This window comes from Schistocerca nitens, chromosome 7 (genome assembly GCF_023898315.1).
Source record: "Schistocerca nitens isolate TAMUIC-IGC-003100 chromosome 7, iqSchNite1.1, whole genome shotgun sequence".
Lineage (NCBI taxonomy): Eukaryota > Metazoa > Arthropoda > Insecta > Orthoptera > Acrididae > Schistocerca > Schistocerca nitens.
The window spans coordinates 10,063,447-10,087,062 of record NC_064620.1 but is presented as its reverse complement, the minus strand read 5'-3'; the positions used below and the strand labels follow the sequence as shown (position 1 = coordinate 10,087,062).

The following is a 23,616-nucleotide window of genomic DNA, read 5'->3' as shown; positions in this document are numbered from 1 at the left end:
TGGTACAATGCTAGTGTCAACAAGTGCCGGGTGGTTACAATTAAAGTGCAGCCACTCAGGGAGTCCATCGTAGCATATAATTATCGTATGGCAGCGTAACTTGGTAGATATTCAAATGCGTTAATGCGGCACCAGGTGCAAATGTAACGGTGTGAATACAAAAAAGACTTCCGCAGATGTTTCCATATGCAATGATTTAGAAAGGGAACGAGGGCAGAAAAGTCAAACAAGTGAGGAAGGCCTAATGTTGATGTTATTATTAACCGCCGCTTGCACAGTTTGTTTAATACGACCCCGGGAGGCGGTGGCGAGATGCTGTAGAGCTCCAGATTTGCATCTGTTGGCCAAAATTGGAACTACTTTTTTCCAGAGTAACTCGGTTCCCCATAAGCGTATTAGAATATCTGCCAAGTTACATTGCCATACGATAATTACATGCCGCACTGGACCTTTGTGAATAGCTGCACTTTAATTACGACCACCCGGTATTTTACTTCCTCCTACGTACAGCGCGCGGCCTGCCTTGAAGAGCATGGATGTAAATGGAGATGAAGATGTAGCTTGTGTCGCAGGAAATGAAGGGACGTACGACTGGTAAATCGGCCAAGTAAGAAATGAGACCCTATCGGGGGACCTACATTTTTCAGGATTATTTATTATTTGGTTGTTTCACTGTGCACTACCGCGTATACGTAGGATAGATGACCACACCTTTTAGGTCAACTGACGGCTACGGTGACAGGAAGGACATGTGGCCGAAAACTAAAAATAAAGTTAATTTACCAAATCGCGTAAACAGCGGATCCCGCGAGAGAAGATAAATACGCGCGTTTGCTTGTTTTGTGTGTGTGCTGTGTGTGTGTGATTGTGTGTGTGTGTGTGTGTGTGTGTGTGTGTGTTTGAATACGTGTTTACAACAACCATTACTTGAAGTATGTTAAAGAGCGTAGCGCCAAAAATTAAATACAGAAAGACAATGGAAGGAAATAAAATACCGAACGTATACAATGAATTACACGTAAGAGATACTGTGGACGCTCCGCTCGTAACTGTCGGACAGATAAGGCCGCGGCAGCCCTCACTTGCCTGTGATACTTACAGCAGCTCAGCCGCACAACGTTCTTCGCGCGCGAGACGACCGAAGCCGAACACTTCAAGCGCACGGTCGCACCCGAGAGCGACGCGGAACAGACTGTACCCACTCGCGCAGAAATCAACTGTACCGGCCTGTCGGTAAGAGAGACGGAGAGGCAGATAAGCGTTATCGGAAAGTAAATCATGGGAGCGGGCGAAGCGATCGTCGATACATCACGCGGGGCGCGGCGCGGCGCGGTGCTGCGACGCGGCGCCGACGCCGACGCCGACGCTCGCGGCTGCTCGTCAGCGCGACGAGAAGGCGGCCGTCAGCGGCACGCGGTGGGCGGTAGGCGCGCCTGCTCGGCAAGAAACACGCGTCTCCCGGGAGCCAGCCGCCCCGGAGGAGTTACCGGCGTCTCGCCTACGCGGAATACACTCTGGCCGAGAACTCGGCGGCGGAGATTCTGCGCAGACTTTCAACAGCCAGGGGCGGTCACGCGAACAGCGAGGCTACCCGTGCTCGTAAACAAACTGTCTGATTCTATTGCTTAGAAGCATTTATTGCAACATAGCGACTGATGTGCCTCTACTGTTTTACGCGGAAGTTCAAGTATGATTGCTTCGAATAACAGACGAGAGGGTATTCTCTCGCTAATTTCTTAACAGTATCCTTAACAACAACAAACCTCGTATTACGAAAGCGACCGACGGTATTAACTACTACAGACTGCGACTTTTGAAAATTTGCCTCGTATCCTTTAAAACTGAAAATACTCAGTACTCATTGCGTTAACACATTCTCCAATAAGTCAAGCAGTTCGTTTCCCCAGCCTGTATTGAAATCACTAGAAAACGTCGACTGCAATGAAATTTAGTGTTACATCACTTCCCTTCTTCCCTGTTCCATTCGTGAATGGCGTGTGAGAATGAAGATTGTCGATAAATCTTCATATGACCCCTTTTTCCGAGACGTATGGGACTGGAAGTTACTTGCGGCGCCTCTCTGCTCTGAACGTGCGCTCTCGAAATTTTAACGATAATTTTTCCCGTAAAGAGCAACGTCACTCTTTTAGCATCTCCCTAACACTCTCCCGTTTGCTAAACGATTCCGCTACGAAAGGTGCCGCAGCTTCTATTACTCCAGCCTGGTGAGGGTTACTCCTACGCATTTTTCCCACTGTTTCTCTTTCTAGTTATTTCTCGGCAACACCGCAACCGAACATTAACGGATCTCTTTCCTCATTTATGGGCAATACGTTACATTTATTTACGTTCAGGTTCCCTGCACCAACCATGGATCCTTTGCAGGTTTTCGTGAAAGTCGTCCGCGAACAGCCTAATGGAGCTTTCGACGATATTCGTTAAATCGAATTAATTTTAGACGTCCCTGATGTCACGGGCGCCCATACGATATTCTGTAGGGGGGGGGGAGGAGGAGGAGGAGGAGGAGGAGGAGGAGGAGGGGTTACGCCATGAAGACGAAGTTCCAGTTCCGACACACTTAAATACCTGCTTAATAACGTCTTTTAAACCATTTACTTGAAAGAAAAACACCTGCATACACTTTATTTTTCCCTTTCCCTGAGAGCTATGGGGGGGGGGGGGGGGGCGTGGTTCCCCTTGACCAAGGGTATGGGCGCCTGTACTTGGCGTACTTCAGAAATTACATCTACATCTTTGATACTGGAACAGAATAATCCTTTGCTATTACAACCATTCTTTTCTCCATTTGCTTCAGCGGCAAGCAAGTTTTTTTGTCCATAATGGCGAACACAAATACGATTTCCTCACTAAGGCAATAAGCGTTGCAGCAGAGCGATTTCAACATTAAAATCGCGGTAATTTCCTAGCCTCATACAAAGTAAATGGGAAGTGACCGTCTGCACAGATGAGCTCATATGCTCTCCTAGCCATAGAACTTCCAAAAAATTAATCACACCATAGCTGTCATTAAATTACCTCTGGCTTCTTTACAAGAGACTATTAATTAAAACAAAATATATAGCATTTTGCTTCTAGAATAGGATCCCAAGAAATTTCTGCAGCCAGCGCAACAGTTCGTACGGAAACGACGCGGCTCTATCTGATATCTGACTAGCAAGTGTGAACGAAGATAGCGTTTCAGGGTTATAACTTCTCCTTCGTGCACGCATCGGACCAATTTCCATATCACGTGGAAATCTGGTATTTTTAAAATAGTGAAGCCTGGTTCCGGTGCAAACATTGCGTTGCTCCAGATTATTTGTTGGATTTCTGACAACGTATGGCAGTGGATTCCTGCTTGTGAAAAGAAACAGAAATAGATGCGGAAATATTGTTTGTTAATGGAATGCGGAAGTTACACGTCGTTTAGATGGGATGATATTGCTGTTCATCTCAGTGAACATAGGAGAAATACACGAACTTGCACGTAAAATTGTTCTCTACAAAAGGTTCCAAATATCGAAGTAACGTTTCCGACAAATGGTAGTTTGTTGATGCACTACAAATTCTGTAAGCTTTTAATGACCTATCGTGCTGAAACAAATATAGATCTTTGAAGACGTTTTACGTGAGTGATTTACATTAGATACGTGATACATGTGTTTCAGAAACCGCTGAAACGTGTGAGTTACGATACGAAGGTCTCCGAATGACGATCTGCGTGCAAGTTGGGAATTGAGTGATGCAGCAGATACGAATCGTGCTTGTACTACCTCACACGGTGATGAGTCACCGCAAGGAACAATACATGCTTTGAGCCTATCTTCTTGGGCTCCTTAAGGGAATTCAGTGGGATAAAGATACACGAGAAAATCGTCATCGATTGGGAGCTTTCCTGCATACGAGATGCGCTGAAATGTTTTTCCTCTACTTTAATCAGTCTCACGTTTTGTGCTACAAACGGAACGTGCATCATATTTTTTTTTATTTATCAGTAACCGTCCCTGCTGCAGATCTTCCTTTGTCTCGTTCATGAGTTGTTGCTGTTTCGTTGTGGTGGAATGGGCACACGAAAGTGAGTATAGCGACGTAGTTTGAGGAAGTGTAAGAAAAATGGTTCAAATGGCTCTGAGCACTATGGGACTTAACATCTGAGGTCATCAGTCCCCTAGAACTTAGAACTACTTAAACCTAACTAACCTAAGGACATCACACACATCCATGCCCGAGGCAGGATTCGAACCTGCGACCGTAGCAGTCGCGCGGTTCCGGACTGGAGTGCCTAGAACCGCTCGGCCACCGCGGCCGGCTGAAGTGTAAGACCACAGAAAGAAAATAACATAGACAAAGATGTATTAAAGAAAAGAACATAAAATAATGAGGGTACTAAAAGCTGGCAAGCACACAAATGAGTATGTAGGGGTTAAAAGGACAAATACAGGAAGTTTGGCCATTAGAATCGACCTGGGTGAAAGAAAAGACTAAGAATTAGTTTCCGACCTTTAGAAGTTTTGTGTCGAGAAAAGAATTACAGCTCATTTGACACTTTTGTCTTTTCTCAAGGTAGCGATCAGACAATCATCCAGCCGACCAACTGTCCTCTCTTGTACAAATTGAGTGTGTTCTTCCAAAATCGCACGCTCTTGAGTATGCTCACTGTAGTAGGAAGCTGTGCGCCAAAGTGCGGTGTCCAGCCCAAAGGCTAATAAAGACACTTCTCATCATCTTAGTGGCAATCAGTAACTGTACCAGGGCCGGACTGTCAGGTTCCCTAATCGCAGTTTATTGTTGCGCATTTTCAGTCACACTTCCTCCCATTGACGGAGTAACCCGTACGCGAAGCACGACATCACTACAGTTAGAGATCCTACCGTTCTAGATGGTTTGAGAGGCAGGTGGTGCACATATGGAGGTAAAATGTGAAAATAACTCCTTCCTGGAGCGTGTGCACCAACTATATGTCAAACCAAGAAGAGTAGTAAAATTTTTAAACCAAAATGAAGCGAAACAAATAATGTGAACAATGTATCGCTCACTTAAATATGGCACCTTTTGCAGTTAAACACTAGATAATGCCTTAAAAAGTCTATGCTAGTAGTGGAACAAAGAAGTTGTCTACGTAAATACACTGAAGGTTTTAGCGACCAGATTTCTTAGATGCTGATGAATCTTCTGTTCCGTATGGTCTTTGTCGACGAAACTTTTCTGTTCCCAACGTTTCGTCTAGAGTCGCGCTGAACATCCTCAGAGGTATTGACGGTTACGATGAGTTTTTCTGCCAGTCGGCAAGGCTGAGTGGAGCCTGGAGTACCTAAGAAGATGTCCAGCGCAGCGCCATACCGAACGTCGGGAACGGAAAATTTTCACGGACCACGACTGTAAAAACCCGGAAGACTCCCTAGCAACTACATAACCACAGCCCGAGTGGAAAATGCCGTCTTCATTTGTCGCTCTGAAACATGTAGGTGCTCCTTGGACGCTTGTAGCTGATGGCCTAGAGGAGGCGGCTCGAGAGTGGGGGCATGCAGACAAGTGGGCGCCGTACTCACTTTGCGTCCTTGTCGGCGTCGGCGTCGGCGTCTGCGTCGGCGGGGTCGGGGCTGGGGTGCCCGTTGGTGGCCGGCTGCGGGGGCGAGTCGGCGTCGGCGTCGGCGTCGGCGTCGGCGGCGTCGCGGACCGGCTGCGGCTGCGCCAGCGGCTGGGGCGACGCCTGAGGCTGGGCCGGGGGCTGCGGCTGGGGCGACAGCCGCTGCGGCTTGCTGTACGGGTGGTTGTTGTTGTGCAGCTGCCGCAGCTGGCTCACCGACACGCCGCCCACGCCGCCCACGCCGCCGCCCACCTTGTTGGCGTTGCTGTCCGTCTGCGGCGAGAGCTTGGTGGCGAGCGCGTTCAGGCTCTGCAGCATCTCCATGAGGGGCGCGCTGGCGACTGTGAGCTGTGCTGTGCTGTGCGTGCGACTGCGTACGTGTGCGTGTGCGTGTGCGTCTGCGGCTGCACTGGCTGCCCGCGCTCGACTGAGTGGCCGCGGGCCGGTGATGGGGCGCGGTGCGCTGCTCCTGGCCCGCTTATCTGTGCGAGCGGCCGTTATCGCGCCGGCCAGCGGCACCGGTTCGGCGGCTCGGGCTTCGGCTACGGGCGCAGCCCCCGCTGGTCGCGACGCGCCCCTGGCCCGCCTCCTGCTGCTGCTTCTGCTGCTCGTCCGCTGCGGAACAACCCCTCCTCCAGCCGGTCGGGCGCCCGGTCATCGCCGCTGTTGGAAACCGACACACTGTATAGGTCCCGGGTCCGAGTTTTGGGTACGGCGCAAGGGGAGGCGCGTGGCTGTGCAGCGAGGATCGTCCGGCGTCCGGCGTCCGGCCGCTCCGGCACTGAGTCGCCAGGGTGTCAGCGTGCTTCACGTCCGACACATTAGTCGAGGCGAGTTACCTGCCGGCGGAGTGCCAGGCTCGCGCGTACCGTCCGTGGCGTTACTCGACGGTGTTACCGATGGGGCGCCATTTCTCTCTCACTGCTGTCGTTAATGGCAAACGCCTATACTTAAGTTATGCAACCCAGTGCGTTGTCCTCGACGGCGAATGTTCACCAGAGACGAGTGCATCGTCAGGAAAGTCTGACAGGACTGCTGTTATTTTCTACATACATAAATGATGTGGCGGATAGGTTAAGTAGCAGTCTGCGGCTGTTTGCTGACAGTACTCTGATGTATGGGAAGCTGTCGCCGTAGAATGTCAGTAGGACGATATAAAATGACTTACACAAAATTTCTAGTTGGAGATATTAAATAGCAGCAGCTCTAAATATAGCAAAATGTAAGTTAATGCGGTAAGTAGGAAGATCAGATCAGTAATGTTCAGCTGCAGCATTAGTAGTGCCTTGCTTGACATAGTCACATCATTTAAATATCTGGGCGTAACGTAATCAAAGCGAAATGAAAATGGAAGGTGCACGTAAGATCGGTAATAGGAAAGGTGATCGCTTCCGTTTATTGCGAGAATTCCAGGCTATTGTAGTTCATCTACAGAGGAGAGTGCATTTATCGCGATCCACACTGCTAGAGTGTTTGTGTCCTCCGCCAGTGCGGATTAAAGGACACGTCGAAGGAAATCACAGGGGGGCTGCTAGCCTTGATATCGGTAGCGTCGATCACCAATAAGTATTATAGAGACGCTTCGTGATTTCAAGTGGAGATCCCTGGAGCGAAGACCACGTTCTGTTCGCAGAACATTATTCAGAACATTTAGAGAACCTCCATTTGAGGATGACTGCAGAGACGTTCTGCTACCGCCAATGTACATTTCCCGGAGATAAAATAAAATAGGGCTCCCACGGAGGCGTATAGACGGTCTTTTTCTCTCGTTCAATTTGTGAGGGTAGCGGGAATGATTTAGTGCTGGTACAAAGTACACTCCGCCATACACAGCATGGAATGTGTATGTATGTATGTAGACGTACATGTAGATATAGATAAAAATGTTTTGCTGCAAACTGCTATTTACTGTATTTATAAAATAAGTTGCATGTTACTTTTGAAAACCGACAGTATTATGTAGTCCACGGGATCACAATGAATCGCGGTGGCTTCGCTGTAATTATTGCCTTTGATAAAAGTGTCATTTCTCTTGTTCTCATTATGTATTTCTTTTACTATACCGTACCAGATCTTTACATGTATAGTCCAAGTTTCACCGAGCTATGTTACCTCGAAGTGACACATCAGGCTAAAGTCATTTTCGTACTGAAGTTGTGCAAACCAGTGTATTAGTCTGAGTGTAAGATACCTGTTCCCCTGTCCATACCATAAAATGGCGTCATTTATATCCTTTCATTTTTCATAAGCCGATCTTCAGTGCATAGCGGAAGTTACATGATACATTGCATTATTTCTTTCCTTTTCTGATCTGTGTCTTATTCACGAACGAACTAAGGCAAGAATAACAGTGGTACCACAATGTCTGACATTTTGTGTATGGTGCTGAAGTACCTTTCATTGCTACTCTTTTGCTATCTCTTTACCATGGATACTGAAGTGGGATCGAATTTGCTGAATGACTGCTTCATTTGTTTCCTTTAATAATAAGTTTACATTAGAAATAGTTTTGTTTGATATAATTTGAAGGGCTGGTGTTGAATCATCCGGTGCCAATACTTCATCACACTCATTTCTCAGAACACGAAGTTGATGTGGTGTAACACACCTGATCTTTATCCGGCCACAAATGTTTCGTTGCACCAACTTTGTGTTCGGGGACGATGCGAATAATGCAGGTTGCTCCTGGTAACGTGAAGTGAAGTACGAAAAAGCTGATGATTGCGTCTCTCAGTGTATCTAGAATACCTTATGAAACACACAGACGCACATTTGACTGTAACCACATCGACGAGGTACACCGAACCAGTTGTTGATGTAGGGATGACCTGATGACGAAAAGGCCGAAGATATGACAGCGTGAAACACAAGAAATACAGTTGCTGCAATTTAGACTGAATTTATGAGTTGCTTGGTAACAGCGATGAAACGTAATGGCGAAAGCAGTTTATCGTATTTGTCGAAATTTCAGAAGACAGGAAAAATGAGTATTTGGTAAAACATCGAAATACGTATTATACTGAAGAACTCGCTGCATCTGGTGATCTACATGACAACTGGCATATTAGTAGAAAATGCTTATACACTGATTGCACGTACTATAAATATTTGATGTGACAGCCTTATCTTTGTTTGTATTTCGCCAGTTATCCCACGCTGTGAAACGGTATACGTAACAGAACAATAACTGTAGCCCCCTTCTCAAACCCCATCCTGTACATCACATCCACCTACTGCATAAGGTACGATCAAAAAGTTTCCGTTTATGAGTGTTGCTGCAGCGTATATGCAACACAGCGCGACTCTGATACGCGTATATAAGCACTGACATGTAGGCAACGGATTAGTGTAGCCATAGAAAGGAAAACTTTTTGACCGTCCCTTATAATTAAGAAGAGTGCATGGAAATAGGAACTGTTTGAGATCCTGTGGTCTGTAATTGCTGTAGTTTCACTGTAAGGGTAATAACGCGATATGTACATGAAGGATGATAATATATTGCTAATGACAATTTGCAATAGTTTAGCAAAATGCGTGAAAAACAGTGGTATTCAAAAGCAGTAAATTTGTTTATTACACCACAACTGTCGGATGAAATCTGTATGTGTTCGCCTCAAACTATTTTTCTTGAATTGGGAAATAGTGCGTTGAGTTCATCGAACTGTTTACGTTTAAATGTTGTACTCAGTGTCGTCAGCGCTGTGCCTCCAGTAATTTTCCAGTTAGTAAGTAGTAAGTATTACTTTTGAAAGGATCAGTGCTGTTGATCACACGGAATGATGTAAAGGATTCACACAACATTCTTCCGGAGTGTGACTACTGCCATTGAGTCGTACACGTACCGGCAGAGATAAAGCCTTATCGAGATAAAATCTGTTTACGTTTCTCACCGTTACAAGTTCCGACGCAGAGTGGTATCTCCAGGTCCTGCTTATTCCTAGTCATACTGCATGTTGTCCAGTGCTCAATAATTTCGACTGCAGGAAGTCCCACCTGATACGGATCCCACACCGCACAGCAATACTCCAGAATAGGGCGGACAAGTGCAGTGTAAGCAGTCTCTTTAGTAGATCTGTTGCACCTTCCAAGTGGTCTGCCAATGAATCGCAGTCTTCGGTTTGCTCTACCCACAATATTATCTATGTGATAGTTCCAGTTTAGGTTATTTGTAATTGTCATCCCTAAAGATTTAGTTCAATTAACAGCCTTCAGATTTGTGTGACTTATCGCGTAATCGCGTGAATATAACATACAGTGGCGCTGGTCTAGCGACAAAGGACGTGCCTGGGAACCGAGAGCTACAGGGCTCGAATCCCGGTCGGTCCACGCAAACCAACCTTTCACCTGTCAAAAATGTTACGAACCGCCGGGAAAGACACGTGCTTGGGATTCCATGTTAAACTGCGGGCTTCCTTTCCCTGGTTGGACAATTGCGGTAAAATGAGGACGAGCGCTCCTCCATATTGCTTGTAACGCTGAACTTACAAAATTTGAAAAATGCATATTGTTCATGCAACACTAAATTACACTCTGCTACAGACGTCGAGAGTTTAGAAAACACAGATGATTAGGAGGGTTTAGTCTGAGCAAACAATGGAAGATACTCCAGAATGAGATTTTCACTCTGCAGCGGAGTGTGCGCTGATATGAAACATCCTGGCAGATTAAAACTGTGTGCCCGACCGAGACTCGAACTCGGGACCTTTGCCTTTCGCGGGCAAGTGCTCTACCAACTGAGCTACCGAAGCACGACTCACGCCCGGTACTCACAGCTTTACTTCTGCCAGTACCTCGTCTCCAACCTTCCAAACTTTACAGAAGCTCTCCTGCGAACCATGCAGAACTAGCACTCCTGAAAGAAAGGATATTGCGGAGACATGGCTTAGCCACAGCCTGGGGTATGTTTCCAGAATGAGATTTTCACTCTGCAGCGGAGTGTGCGCTGATATGAAACATCCTGGCTGATTAAAACTGTGTGCCCGACCGAGACTCGAACTTGGGACCTTCGGTAGCTCAGTTGGTAGAGCACTTGCCCGCGAAAGGCAAAGGTCCTAAGTTCGAGTCTCGGTCGGGCACACAGTTTTAATCTGCCAGGATGTTTCAATGGAAGATACTTTTAGAATGAACTGGTGTTAACAGAATATTGAAAATACTCTTTCTGCCAAATGCCTGAGTTTTCAGCACATGTAAGCCACGTAAAAACGTACTTGCGTCGAAGAACAAGTTGCCGAAGTACAGTATCCGCTCTGAAGTCGCCCACCCGGCCGTTGAACAGCAGCCAAACATTATGTACACTAAAGACGAAAAGGTAGAAATGCTACGCATCTGTGTAAGTTAGCAGAATAGTATTTGGAACAGTCTTTCCTTATTTACAATAAGGGTCTAGAAGACAGCCAGTGGATTAAAAAAAAAAAATTACAAAAAATGTTCATTTTCTAACTAACGAACGAAGATACTGGAAAGGCACTCATACTGATTAATGTTCTTCCAGTATATAGAAAAACATTTGCTTCACACATTTTTTTTTCTTCTGGACAAATAGTTATTTCGGGTGGCGTGGAAATCTATCGGCCACGAACTGAACATGAAAATAAATTTTATGCTACAACTCTATGCAGAAACCGAAGTCGCTACTTGAATAAACTAAGGAGCCAACATAAACACGTATCGATGTCGTGGCCACAATGTACTCCGGGAAAATAAATGAAGAAAATGTAAATTTTTAATCTTAGTAAAGCGGAACCACTATTGGGAAAAAATTACATACAGTATTAACTATCGCCTCGAAAAAATATATAATTAACTTTTTGTTTGTTAGCAAATATATGTATGCATTCATGGTACATTGAAATATACAGTACCGTTAAAGATACTACTAGAGCAGCCAAAACGAAGCGGCGCAGCCTGTTCACAAATTAGAGTATCGTGCTGTAATTCCGGTAGCAGTTTAAATATTGTAGTTTAAATATTCGCTAAAATTTTTGTGTATGCCATAGTTAACCGTCAGGAAGAAAAGTTACGATGTCTAAATGTTCTTTTAGGCATGGCCATTTCAGTGTTTACAGACACTTCAGACACGTACTTGCGAACGAAGAAAAAATTGAATTTGTCATGTAGATAAGATTACGTAACTTTAGTTTTTCAGGGTGGAGGATAAATCCTTATGTCTATATTTCGTTAAGTTTTTGCACAGACAGTACCAAAATATATACATTACTTCATAACACGTACTGTAAACCGGATTTGCCTTGACCGCCGTGCTTGTTTTGACGAGTCACATGACGAAAGTTTTATAGTTCTGTGCTGGCGCTCAGTCCGTTTCGTGGTAAACTTCCATCAGTATACACCAGATGGCGCCATGTGGTGTCGATTTTTTTTCGCAAAACTTGATCAACCTGTTCCGAATTATAATTGTATACGAAGAAGCGTATTAAAATTTAGGTGGGCGAAATTCACCAACATTACTTAACCGTAAAACCATCCGTGTTTTCAACTACATCATGAACGCTTCTCAGTTAATTCTCAAAACAGACCACTCACTGACGTTTTGTTAGAATGTATGCATGTGCCGGTACATTAAGATTTCCGAGGTCATGTTTACGATTTTTCTGTTTCGGGGTTAGTTTGACTACTGGGCATTCTCACCGCAGGATTACAGGTACACATTTTATTAAACAGTGATGATGCCATCGACAGTGTGCAACTAAGGAGTACAAACATTAACCATCAGTATACAGACGAAGGCTCATATGTAATTGCTGATACGCCTGAAACTATGAAAAATAAATGTCAGCCCAGCCGTATATTGCTCAGATTACAAGCTGTTGTGATTCGGGCAGTGAATCACGTGTAACACATAATGTCAAATGTATCCAGAAACAAGGAGTGAAGTTTGGTTGGCCGTAAGTGGCACATATTGATCCAATAAATGAGGAACGGGTAACCTCAGACTGCACGAAACGTCTTGAAAAGTGGATTTACGTTTATGACAGATGAAATTTAAGGTATTATGTTCAACTAAATTTGAATTTATGTGTGTGGTGCTCCGTCCTAGTAGCTTTCATTACATTTATAATTTTGGTGACGCATCATACTGTTTGATTTATGTACCTTATCATGTTTCTTCTTTTATGTGGTTTAATAAGCACTTAAGAAAATATATTTTTGTGGGTGGTCGCAGTTTCATTATGTTTTTGACACATTGACCATAAATGGAATGGTAGCTGACACTTGTGATGAAAGTATAGGCAGTTAAATTTAGGCCTATCCCTGAATCCCTGGTAACTTGGAACACTTACATTTTTTTATTACATCTTTTTCATTACTGAAAATTTACTGTACTAATTAGTAAGTATGTAACCCTTTCATACAAGCACTTACGGGGTGACAGCTATTGAACGATATGAAAAAATAACGTAAATTAGTTGCAAACTTTATTCAACGTGCCAGCGTCACACAGCGTATTCGGATTTAAGTTATGACGTGTTCGATATGCCTGCCATCATTGGGGATGATGTGGCGCAGACGAATGGCGAAATTCTTCATGACCTGCTGAAGTGTCGGAACTTCGTTGCTGTCGATGACCTTCTAAATGGCTGTTTCCAGCTCAGCAATGGTTTTGGGGTTATTGCTGTACAATTTGTCTTTAATACTGCCGCACAAAAAGGAGTCGTATGTGTTAGAATCGGGAGAATATGGGGACCAATTTAGGCCCATGCGACTGGCCTCTGGGTACCTCAGCGAGAATGCGGTCGCCAAAGTGCTCCCCCGGGACATCAAAAACGCTCCTCCTTCAATGTGATCGAGCTCCGTCCTGCACGAACCACATCTTGTCGAAATCATGGTCACTTTGGGTAATAGGGATGAAATCACCTTCCAAAACCTTCAGGCACCGTTCGGTAGTCACCGTAGCATCGAGGAATCTCACCAATCATTCTGTGACCGGACACTGCACACCACACAGTCACCCGTTGACGGTGAAGAGACTTCACGATCGCGAAATGCGTATTCTGAGTCTCCCAAATGCGCTAATTTTGCATATTGACGAACCCATCCAAATGAAAGTGGGCTTCGTCGCTAAACCATACATGCGGAGAATATTTCCCATCATGCCTCGGGACCAACCGTGAGGTTTGAACGTCCTAAAACAAACAGTTCAAAAGTTATACCGATTTTATTTCATATAGATGAATAATTTTCACTCTTTATGTTCAGTGACATAAATATCAGAGAAGTTAAAAAACAGTCATGATAATCACATTCGAATACGAAGATTGGTCAAAGTAAACCACGTCACGGCAGTGACAATGCTGCACAGGGACTGGAAGTCTTAGGTTACCATTCCTGTCTCGGAAAAAGATCCGGACGTGAAAGTCCTTTTGTGCGACTGAGTTAAAGCGAATCAGAATGTGAGCGGCGGGTGATGTCGGCAGGGATGCAATTAGCGGAAAATCGCTGCGGAAGGGCGAGAGATAACCGACGGCTGTATTTGCCGCGCTGCTTGCTCTCCGCCGCCCGCTCCTGTTAAGCGGGCGCGCGCTACACGGCAGTCGCGCTCAATTGGCCGGCGAGCGCGCGAATCGATAGATCGGACGCAGTCGGCGCGGCGCGGCGCGGCCCGGCGCGGGCCACTTCAAAGAATTTGGGGAAGCGCGCGCGGCCGTGCTTGCCGTGCCGCTCGGGGCCCGCTTTGATATTCCGGCAGCGGCTACGGCCCGCTAATGAACTAGAAAAGCTCGCGTGCATCGCGGCGAGATGAAATGAAATAAAGCGCCGCTGCTCGCGAACTGTTCCGTCTTGCCGGAGTGAAGAAGAGCCTCCGCTTACTCTCGCCTCTGTTCGCGCCGGAGGATAAAATGGGAGTAATCGCCTCGTAATTGTTACTCTTTTCTCCAGCTCTGCAGCAAAGTTCTTGAACGTAGTATTGTAGGTTAAGGTGCCTCTTGTGTTGACAATAATCACTTTATGTCTCTCTAATTACAACTGCAGCTCATAACCACAATACTTCTGTTTCCTTTCACGTTGCTGTACCTCAGTCGGTGAAAACCGAACACTTGTTGTCCATCTGCCTGCCTGCCTGTCTATTTCTATGTCCCACTGTTCAAAACCCTTTTTCTGTGTGGCTGCTCCCGGCGGAGGTTCGAGTCCTCCCTCGGGCATGAGTGTGTGAGTTTGTCCTTAGCATAATTTAGGTTAAGTAGTGTGTAACCTTAGGGACTGATGACCTTAACAGGTAAGTCCCTTAAGATTTCACACACATTTGAACATTTTTTGAAAACCCTTTTTCACAGGAGCAGGCAGACATATGATCTTCAAATTTAAGTCATATACTAAGATTTACGGTCGCTTGGTGGTGTAAAAAATTGAAGCTTCTAAGGCAATGCAATCAGAAGACACGATAATTTATGTCAATATATTTTCATAATCGCAAGCTCACTCATCAAAAGCTTTAGAATACTTACGGTTGAAGCAGAATCATGGAATATGGCAGGAAGCAAGGTTTCACAGGACAACCAAAGGGAAGAGTCAGAAAATTGTTAATTCGCAATTACACCATCCAAAAAAATTGTTTTTGTCATTTTTTATCCGACTCTGTTTCTCCGCCAGTCTGTTAAGATTCCTGTTTCTCAGCAACAGGCAGGTGTATCAAGTTGAAATGTATGTCAGATACTGAGATGTATGGTCCATTAGTGGCGCAATAAATGTAAGCTTCTAAGCCAGTGTAATCAAAAGATAAGGCCATTTGTGCAAAATATTTTGATTTTCTCAAAGTCACTCATGAAAACTTACGGGGTACTTTCCGGTGACCTACAAGCATGAAAATTTGCGAGATGAAAGTTTCACGGTAAAAGAAAGGAAAAAATTCAAAATCATTAATTTGTGATCATACCACATGGGAAAAAAATGATTTTTGTGTCTCTGTTTGTCCGTCTGTTACGACCGCTTTTTCTCAGGAACAGGAAGACGCATCAAGATCAAACACATGTCACACATTAAAGTCTATGGTCTCTTGTCTGTGTAAAAACGTTAACATTCTTAAGTCAATTCAGTCAAAAGGTACGACCATTTATGTCACAAATTTTGACACCGAAAACTTAAACATTAAAACGTACAGAGTACTTCAAGTTGTCCTAAAATCATGTAATGTGGCAGTAAGAAAGGTTTCGAAATGTAAGAAAAGGAAAAAATCAGAGTGTATAAAATGCATGTTCGACCATCAGCTTCTTTTATTTTAAAGCCAAATATCGACCGGTTTCAGTCATGGACCATCTGCACGGATAAGGGTTAAAATGGTTTAAGCCACAACATTACATTTGTCATTACTTAAAGAATCTGCAGAGTATGTCACGAATATCGATATACAACACAGGACTTTTAGAAGCAAATATACGAATACAAAGTGGGTATAGAACAGTACTGCTCTTTGTACATTTAGTATTACCTGAAATCTCTAAGTAGAAATTTAAACTTTTAAAACGGTCGCAGTGGCCGTGCGGTTAAAGGCGCTGCAGTCTGGAACCGCAAGACCGCTACGGTCGCAGGTTCGAATCCTGCCTCGGGCATGGATGTTTGTGATGTCCTTAGGTTAGTTAGGTTTAACTAGTTCTAAGTTCTAGGGCACTAATGACCTCAGCAGTTGAGTCCCATAGTGCTCAGAGCCATTTGAACCATTTTTTTTTAAACTTTTAAAATAAGAAACTGTCAGAACTGTTTACAACCTCAAAGTACAATGTCCAGTAAGTACAACAACGTACTATATACAGAACAATGTATATATTCTAAGCCACTCATGATGGTTTTTCAATAACAAAGGCAAAACGTGCGTGTAACGGAAAATTCGTTTTAGTAGTTCTAATTAGGCGGACACAAAGCGACAATTATTCAGATAATATTACACGCAACTCAGCACGACAAGACCACAAAAGTTAAAGATGTTATTGCGTCTCTCGTTACGATAACCGATGATGCCTTCTTTTGCTCTAGTAGCGTCCGACGTTACCCAACGAACAAATTACATGAACTCTAGGCTCGTCTTAAAATATACCAATTTCAAATAAAAGTTACAATAAAAAAGATTTTACAGAAAAATGTTTCCATAGAAATAGTGCTGGTCGTGCTTGTTGCTACATAAAGAGAACGACGTGTTTCTTTTTCTTTTCTTTTTACACACGTCAAAAAAAGTTTTGCATCACCTCGGTTCCCAGAGTTCCGGAACCTGTAAGGAAAATTGGAATTAACATCAACATAAATATCATTTCCGCCCTTTTTACTGCCCACGAAAACTACACATTGCATGTTGTACCAGCATACAGCGAGACCTTCAGAGGTGGTGGTCCAAATTGCTGTACACACCGGTACCTCTAATACCCAGTAGTACGTCCTCTTGCTTTGATGCATGCCTGTATTCGTCGTGGCATACCATCCACAAGTTCATCAAGGCACTGTTGGTCCAGATTGTCCCACTACTCAACGGCGATTCGGTGTAGATCCCTCAGAGTGGTTGGTGGGTCACGTCGTCCATAAACAGCCCTTTTCAATTTATCCCAGGCATGTTCCATAGGGTTCATGTCTGGAGAACATGCTGGCCACTCTAGCTGAGCGATAACGTTTTCCTGAAGGAAGTAATTCACAAGATGTGCACGATGGGGGAGCGAATTGTCGTCCATGAAGACTAATGCTGCACCAATATGCAACCGATATGGTTGCACTACCGGTCGGAGGATGGCATTCCAGTATCGTACAGCCATTACTGTGCCTTCTATGACCACCAGCGGCATACGTCGGCACCACATAATACAACCCGAAAACAGCAGGGAACCTCCACCTTGCTGCACTCGCTGGACAGTGTACCCAAGGCGTTCAGCCAGACTGGGTTGCCTCCAAACACTTCTGCGACGCTGGCGAAGGCATATGCGACACTCATCGGTGAATGTGATGCCAATCCCAAGCGATCCATTCGGCATGTTGTTGGGCCCATCTGTAACGTGCTGCATGGTGTCCTGGTTGCAAAGATGGATCTCGCCATCGGCGTTGGGAGTGAAGTTGAACATGATGCAAGCCTATTGTGCACAATTTGAGTCGTAACATGACGTCCTGTGGCTGCACGAAAAGCATTATTCAACATGGTGGCGTTGCTGTCAGGATGCCTGCGAGCCATAACCGTAGGTGGCGGTCATCCACTGCAGTAGCAGCCCTTGGGCGGCCTGAGCGAGGCATGTCACCGACAGTTCCTGTCCCTCTGTGTATCCTCCATGTCCGAACAACATCACTTTGGTTCACTCCGAGACGCCTGGATACTTCCCTTGTTGACAGCCCTTCCTGGCACAAAGTAACAATGCGAACGCGATCGAATCACGGTATTGACCATCTAGGCATGCTTGAAGTACAGACAACACGAGCCCTATACCTCCTTCCTGGTGGAATGACTGGAAATGATTGGCTGTCCAACCCCCTCCGTCTAATAGGCGCTGTTCATGCATGGTTGTTTACATCTTTGGGCAGGTTTAGTGACATCTCTGAACAGTGTCTGTGATTCAATAACCACAGTCAAAGTCTGTCTTCAGGAGTTCTAGGAACCAGTCTGATGCAAAACTTTTTTTGATGTTAGTAGTAGAAGTATGACAGAAGAACAATACATCTTTGCCCTGCACTGCAATTCGCAGTCCGATGAAACGAAGAAGGGCCAATATAAAGTGTCGTTTATGCGGTTACTGTACACTGTCATTGAAAGCAGTTAGATGCATTAAATATCTGGAAGTATGCGTACGGAGCGATAAAAAGTGGAAGAGTGTATTTCTTGAAAGAGTCAACCAACATTTCGCTTCCTCCGGCACATCTCTCGCGAAAAGCCATGAAAGTCAAATGAGAGTGATTCGGACTCACTCGGAGACGTACAAATAATCATTCTTCTCATTTGTAAATGGAACATGAAGAGGAGGAAGTGTGTGGTACACGAGACTCCCCGTCTCCTTGAGGAGATCACACTGACCAGTCACAACATTGTGACCGCCTGTCTACTGTCGATATAAAGCTGTGCAGGCGACAGCAGCGTCACATGGCGAGAGGTGACCGCTGGTCAGACACATGCAAGCTGCATGTGGAAGCAGTGAGCGTGCTGTTCGTATGTAGAACGGGGAAGGCGCGCGATCTATCCGAGTTTGACCGAGAGCCCGGAGGCTAGTCACGGGATTCGGAAACTGTGCGACTTGTTGGGTATTCGGGGAGTGCAGTGGCGAGTGTCCTCAACACGTGGCAAAACCAAGATGAAACCACGTCCAGACGTCGCGGTATTGGGCGGCCACCCTCATTACAAATGTCAGACGTCGTAGGTTGGCCACCGCATCTAGTGATAGACGGAATACAATAAATAGGTTACAAAGTGCGTGTGAAACTTCAGCCGCTTTTCTGTCTACTTAATTATGAAGACTACTTCGTGTACTTCTTTGACTCTAGGCAAAATACCGTCATTCACATTTAATGTGCTTAAGTATTAGCTAACTGAATGGGGCCAATAGTTCAATAAAGTAAACTGGATTAACTCTACGCATTTGGCTCAGAGGATTATATCAAAGCACTGAGTTGGGAAGATTTTCCTTATTACCGTGCATTTTGTGAGCAGGTGGTTCTGGCGCAAGAGCTTTTCAATGAGTGCCGACATTGGTCACTTACTCACTACGTACAGGGTAAAATAACATAGCGCTAGAAAAGCCAGTTAGTGCTGGAACCTTATACAAACAGACAGTGGTGACGGTATCCACGAATATTGAGAAGCTGTCCCTCTCGATAACGAGATTTCGTCTCCTTCTGATGCTTCTTTCTTCTTTTTCCTGCCCTTATTCCGCGTCGTCACAAGATTGGCATATGATTTTTGGATTTTGCAATATTCTGGTAGAGGATGGCCGGATGCTCTTGCTGCCACCACCCTCCCACCGTTTTCCTGGATGGGATTTGTGTACCTCATATGTCTGCGTACAGTGGTAGGGCGTGTGAAAGTGTGCATACGTTTTCAAAATGTTTGCGAATCATATAAGTGAAGCAGTATGTGGCCAGTATTCACTCAATCAGATGTGGAAAACCGCCTAAAATACAAAACTAGGCTGGCTGGTGTGCCGGTTCCACTGGGCGCGTTCGATTCGTGGCCGTCGCGCCTCTCCCAATCACGGAAGCGGCGTCCTAACGCTCGCGGCTATCTGGATGTGTCATTCATTTGAGGTGTGATGCACACAGTTACGCATGACGTCCATTGGATTACTTTTCACTTTTCCAAACACTATGATGAATAATGTCCTTCGAGAGATTTTGGTGTGAAAAAGGCAAAGGAGATAATAATCTTCCGTGTTTCCTTCCACTAATAACGGTCATCGAAAGCTGATTCATATTTATTCAGAGCTATCACTTCTTGTGAGGTATGGTGATTTTCTAATTGCTTTTCCGATGGTGAGCACCACAAGCAACTTCAACATGTTACTATTGAACCGCAGAAAAACATAATGAGTTCAACAAAGTTCCATTACTTCGAATTCCATTTCTAGCGCAGTGATACACTGGATTCATTGTTGTGGATTCTAATCCAAAGTCTGCGGCTCCCCACGCTGGAATATCCCGTGGTAATCTCTTCATCTCTGCATAAATATTGCAACCTACATCCACTGCATTCAGACCTTGGGCTGCCTCTGAAATACTCCCCCCCCCCCCCTTCCTCCCATTTCCCTAAATCACCAAACTGATGATGCCTCAGGTTGTGTCGTATCAAACGATGTGCTATAAATCAGTTTCAGTATTTCTTGGTTAGTTATTAGATCTACCTATCTAATCTTCAGCATTCCTCAGCAATACCAGATCTCAAAATGGTTCAAATGGCTCTGAGCACTATGGGACTCAACTGCTGTGGTCATAAGTCCCCTAGAACTTAGAACTACTTAAACCTAACTAACCTAAGGACATCACACACATCCATGCCCGAGGCAGGATTCGAACCTGCGACCGTAGCAGTCGCACGGTTCTGGACTGCGCGCCTAGAACCGCGAGACCACCGCGGCCGGCCAGATCTAAAAAGCATGTGTTCCGTAAACGGTTTGAACTGTTAGTCGTCTAGGTTTCACACTCCAAACAGATACTTTCAGAATAGATTTTCTGACGCTTAAAGTTGTATTCTACGATAGCAAATTTGTCTTTTTCAGGATTGTTTTTCTTGAAACTGTCAGTCTGCATTTTTTATCGTCTCTGTTTTGACCACCGTTAGTTACTTTTCTGTTCTCTACCAAAACAGTAAGTGCTCAGAAGATCCAGAGACCAGCCAGTTTGAAGACAGTAAGACAGTAAGAAACACAAATTGCGGCAATGCGAGGTTCCGTTCTAACAATAGACCAAAAATTACGCGACCGTGAGAACGTCCGCTGCCACCTTCTCCGCTGACACGATGCCGCCAACAGAGCTGACGTAGCAAGCGACTTAGAGAAATTTGAAGTCGATTTGGGCTTTGCTATTGACGAGGTCGTCCATACTGCCAGTGAGTGATATTGCGTCCACTTCGACCTCCACCTACAACCCCATTATGAAATAGAGCCGAAACTGTCATTTTATGACATTTTAATCACTTCAAGCTTCACTGTGAAGACCTGGATTTCGAATCAGTGAACATTCTTGCTTTCAACTCCAACCTCAGAGTCCGCAGCTCGTGATCGTGCGGTAGTGTTCTCGCTTCCCACACTCGGGTTCCCGGGTTCGATTCCCGGCGGGGTCAGGGATTTTCTCTGCCTCGTGATGACTGGGTGTTGTGTGATGTCCTTAGGTGAGTTAGGTTTAAGTAGTTCTAAGTTCTAGTGGACTGATGACCATAGATGTTGAGTCCTATTGAGTCCCATAGTGCTCAGAGCCATTTGAACCATTTTGAACCATCCAACCTCAGATCTGATGTGTTCCCTCCTGTAGTAGTAAGGTAAGGAGCTGTAATTTCGCCCCTTTTCCTAATTTCGCCACCCTAGGAATTTTCGGTTTCCACAGTTGGTAAGAAATGTTTAACTGTGCGTGCATGGGGGACCTCAGTCCATAGTGTTGATGAGAGAGTCTGGTGTGAGCAGCACGTTTGGTGTACGGGGGAATTCACCTAGAAAGGTGAGGTGAGCCACTGCAACAGTCGTATTCACAGCCAGATATTCCTAGCCTGAGCAGTGGTTTGAATATTGGGCTTCATATGAGTCGTGTGTTGTAGTTTCTGGCGTCTAATCACTGTGGTCAACGGTCTGCCGCTCTAGCGCCCGTTATAATTAATCTTGACAAGTTCGTTATTTCGTGCCGCTTGCAGTTCCTATTTTCGTCCTGGGGACGCAGTTTGGGACTGTTATTAAAAGTTCATTTTATTTGCTGTTTATAGAGATTATTTTAGGTTTTCGTACTGAAATAGCCAAGCGAAGAGAAATGGATTCGTTGCACAAAATGTTTGGTTTGTTATCATGAAACATGCTCTTCGTCTACCCAGACATCAAAATTCATGTGTGAGACATGTCTAGAAGGCTGAAAATAACTTGGGAGCATCGTTCATCCATGTCGTTCAAGTGATTTATAATAGTGAACTATTTCACAATGTTCTAAGGGAAAAAAAGAGATTTAAATTAATTGTATTTTTTGAGAATTTTTGTGAGAGACGAAACTGCAAACACATTTTTCTATTTATGGTCTTGCAGTGTTGACGTTTATGTCAAATACTAGTTTTAGTATGTTGTAAAAATTGAACTGTAAGTGCCTACAAGTGGAGAATAAATTAATGAGTAGATATACCAATTTGCAGCATTTTCCATAAACTTTCACGGCTTATACGGATCCTAACCTTGAAGGCCACGAAATTTCTCCCCGTACCTTATCTCTTTTAGTTAACATCACGACAATCAGTCGGCGCTACACGACTGCAATTAATTCAGCATCTTTCCTCCTGACCCTTATGCAAGGTCTTATTATATTAATGCTGTCACAGTTTGTCATTTCTTTAGTCAATAATTTTATGTAAAACAATTAAAATAATTGTGATTCGTGCCTCATTTGGTAGTCATAAGTTTTCTCATTTATTATTCTGGAGGGCAGGCTAGTGTTTGACCAGCCTGCCAGGTTTACAGGTCATTTAAATCCGGATCGCCTTGCGCTATACCTTGCTTCACTCCATTCTGAACTATTGCTTCCCTTTTATGTACCCGAATTGTTGCAAATGCAGCCTAGTACGTTTGCAAATTGTTGATAATCTCTCGCTCCCTGCGTTCTATTCCTGATATCTTTAGAATTAATTCTGTCAGGAACAACAAGGCACGTGGAAGAGCATTTGAACGAAATGGACAGTGTCTTGAAAGGGGCGTATAAAATGAACATCAACAAAAGGAAAACGATGATAATGGAATGTAATCGAATGAAATCTGGTGATGCTGAGGGAATTAGATTAGGAAATGAGACACTTAAAGTAGTAAAGGAGTTTTGCTATTTGGGGAGCAAAATAACTGATGATGGTCGAAGTAGAGAGGATATAAAATGTAGACTGGCAATGGCAAGGAAATCGTTTCTGAAGAAGAGAAATTTGTTAACATCGAGTATAGATTTAAGTGTCAGGAAGACGTTTCTGAAAGTATTTGTATGGAGTGTACCCATTGTAACATCATAGATTAAGGGTCGACCTGCGACAGCAATCGCACAACTTGCGTACGGGCCGCTAGACGCCGCCGCGGGCGCTAAGGGTGCACTGCGGTCGCAGGCGCGCGGGTTGCGTACGGGACGCGACGCGAGGTGGCGCCACGAGCGCAACCGTGTGTAAGCGCCGACCGAGTTCGGCTAGCTCTCATTTTGTTGGCATCTCATTTTTGCCTATTCTCTTATTTGCTTAGTTGCTTGGCTGTTATTCGTTTATGGCTCATGTTATTGTGCTGTCTTTCAGCCATTCTGATTGTTTTGATTTACTCCCAAGTGAGAAGTGCTCATTTTGGCATTTCACTTTTGCATGTTTCTCATTTTGCTAATAATATGCTTCTTAGCTTTTTACAGTTGAATCGATT

General features: G+C 44.7%; 1 protein-coding gene across 1 annotated transcript in view; it reads right to left on the bottom strand.

Moving 5' to 3' along the window:
- Positions 1-23,616, bottom strand: part of LOC126195118 (clumping factor B-like) — a 526,604-nt gene that overhangs the window by 358,054 nt on the left and 144,934 nt on the right. The window contains exon 2 of the mRNA XM_049933607.1: positions 5,550-6,250. Coding sequence (XP_049789564.1) covers positions 5,550-5,911 — 362 coding nt within the window. The 5' untranslated portion in view covers positions 5,912-6,250. The remainder of the gene's footprint in view (positions 1-5,549; positions 6,251-23,616) is intronic.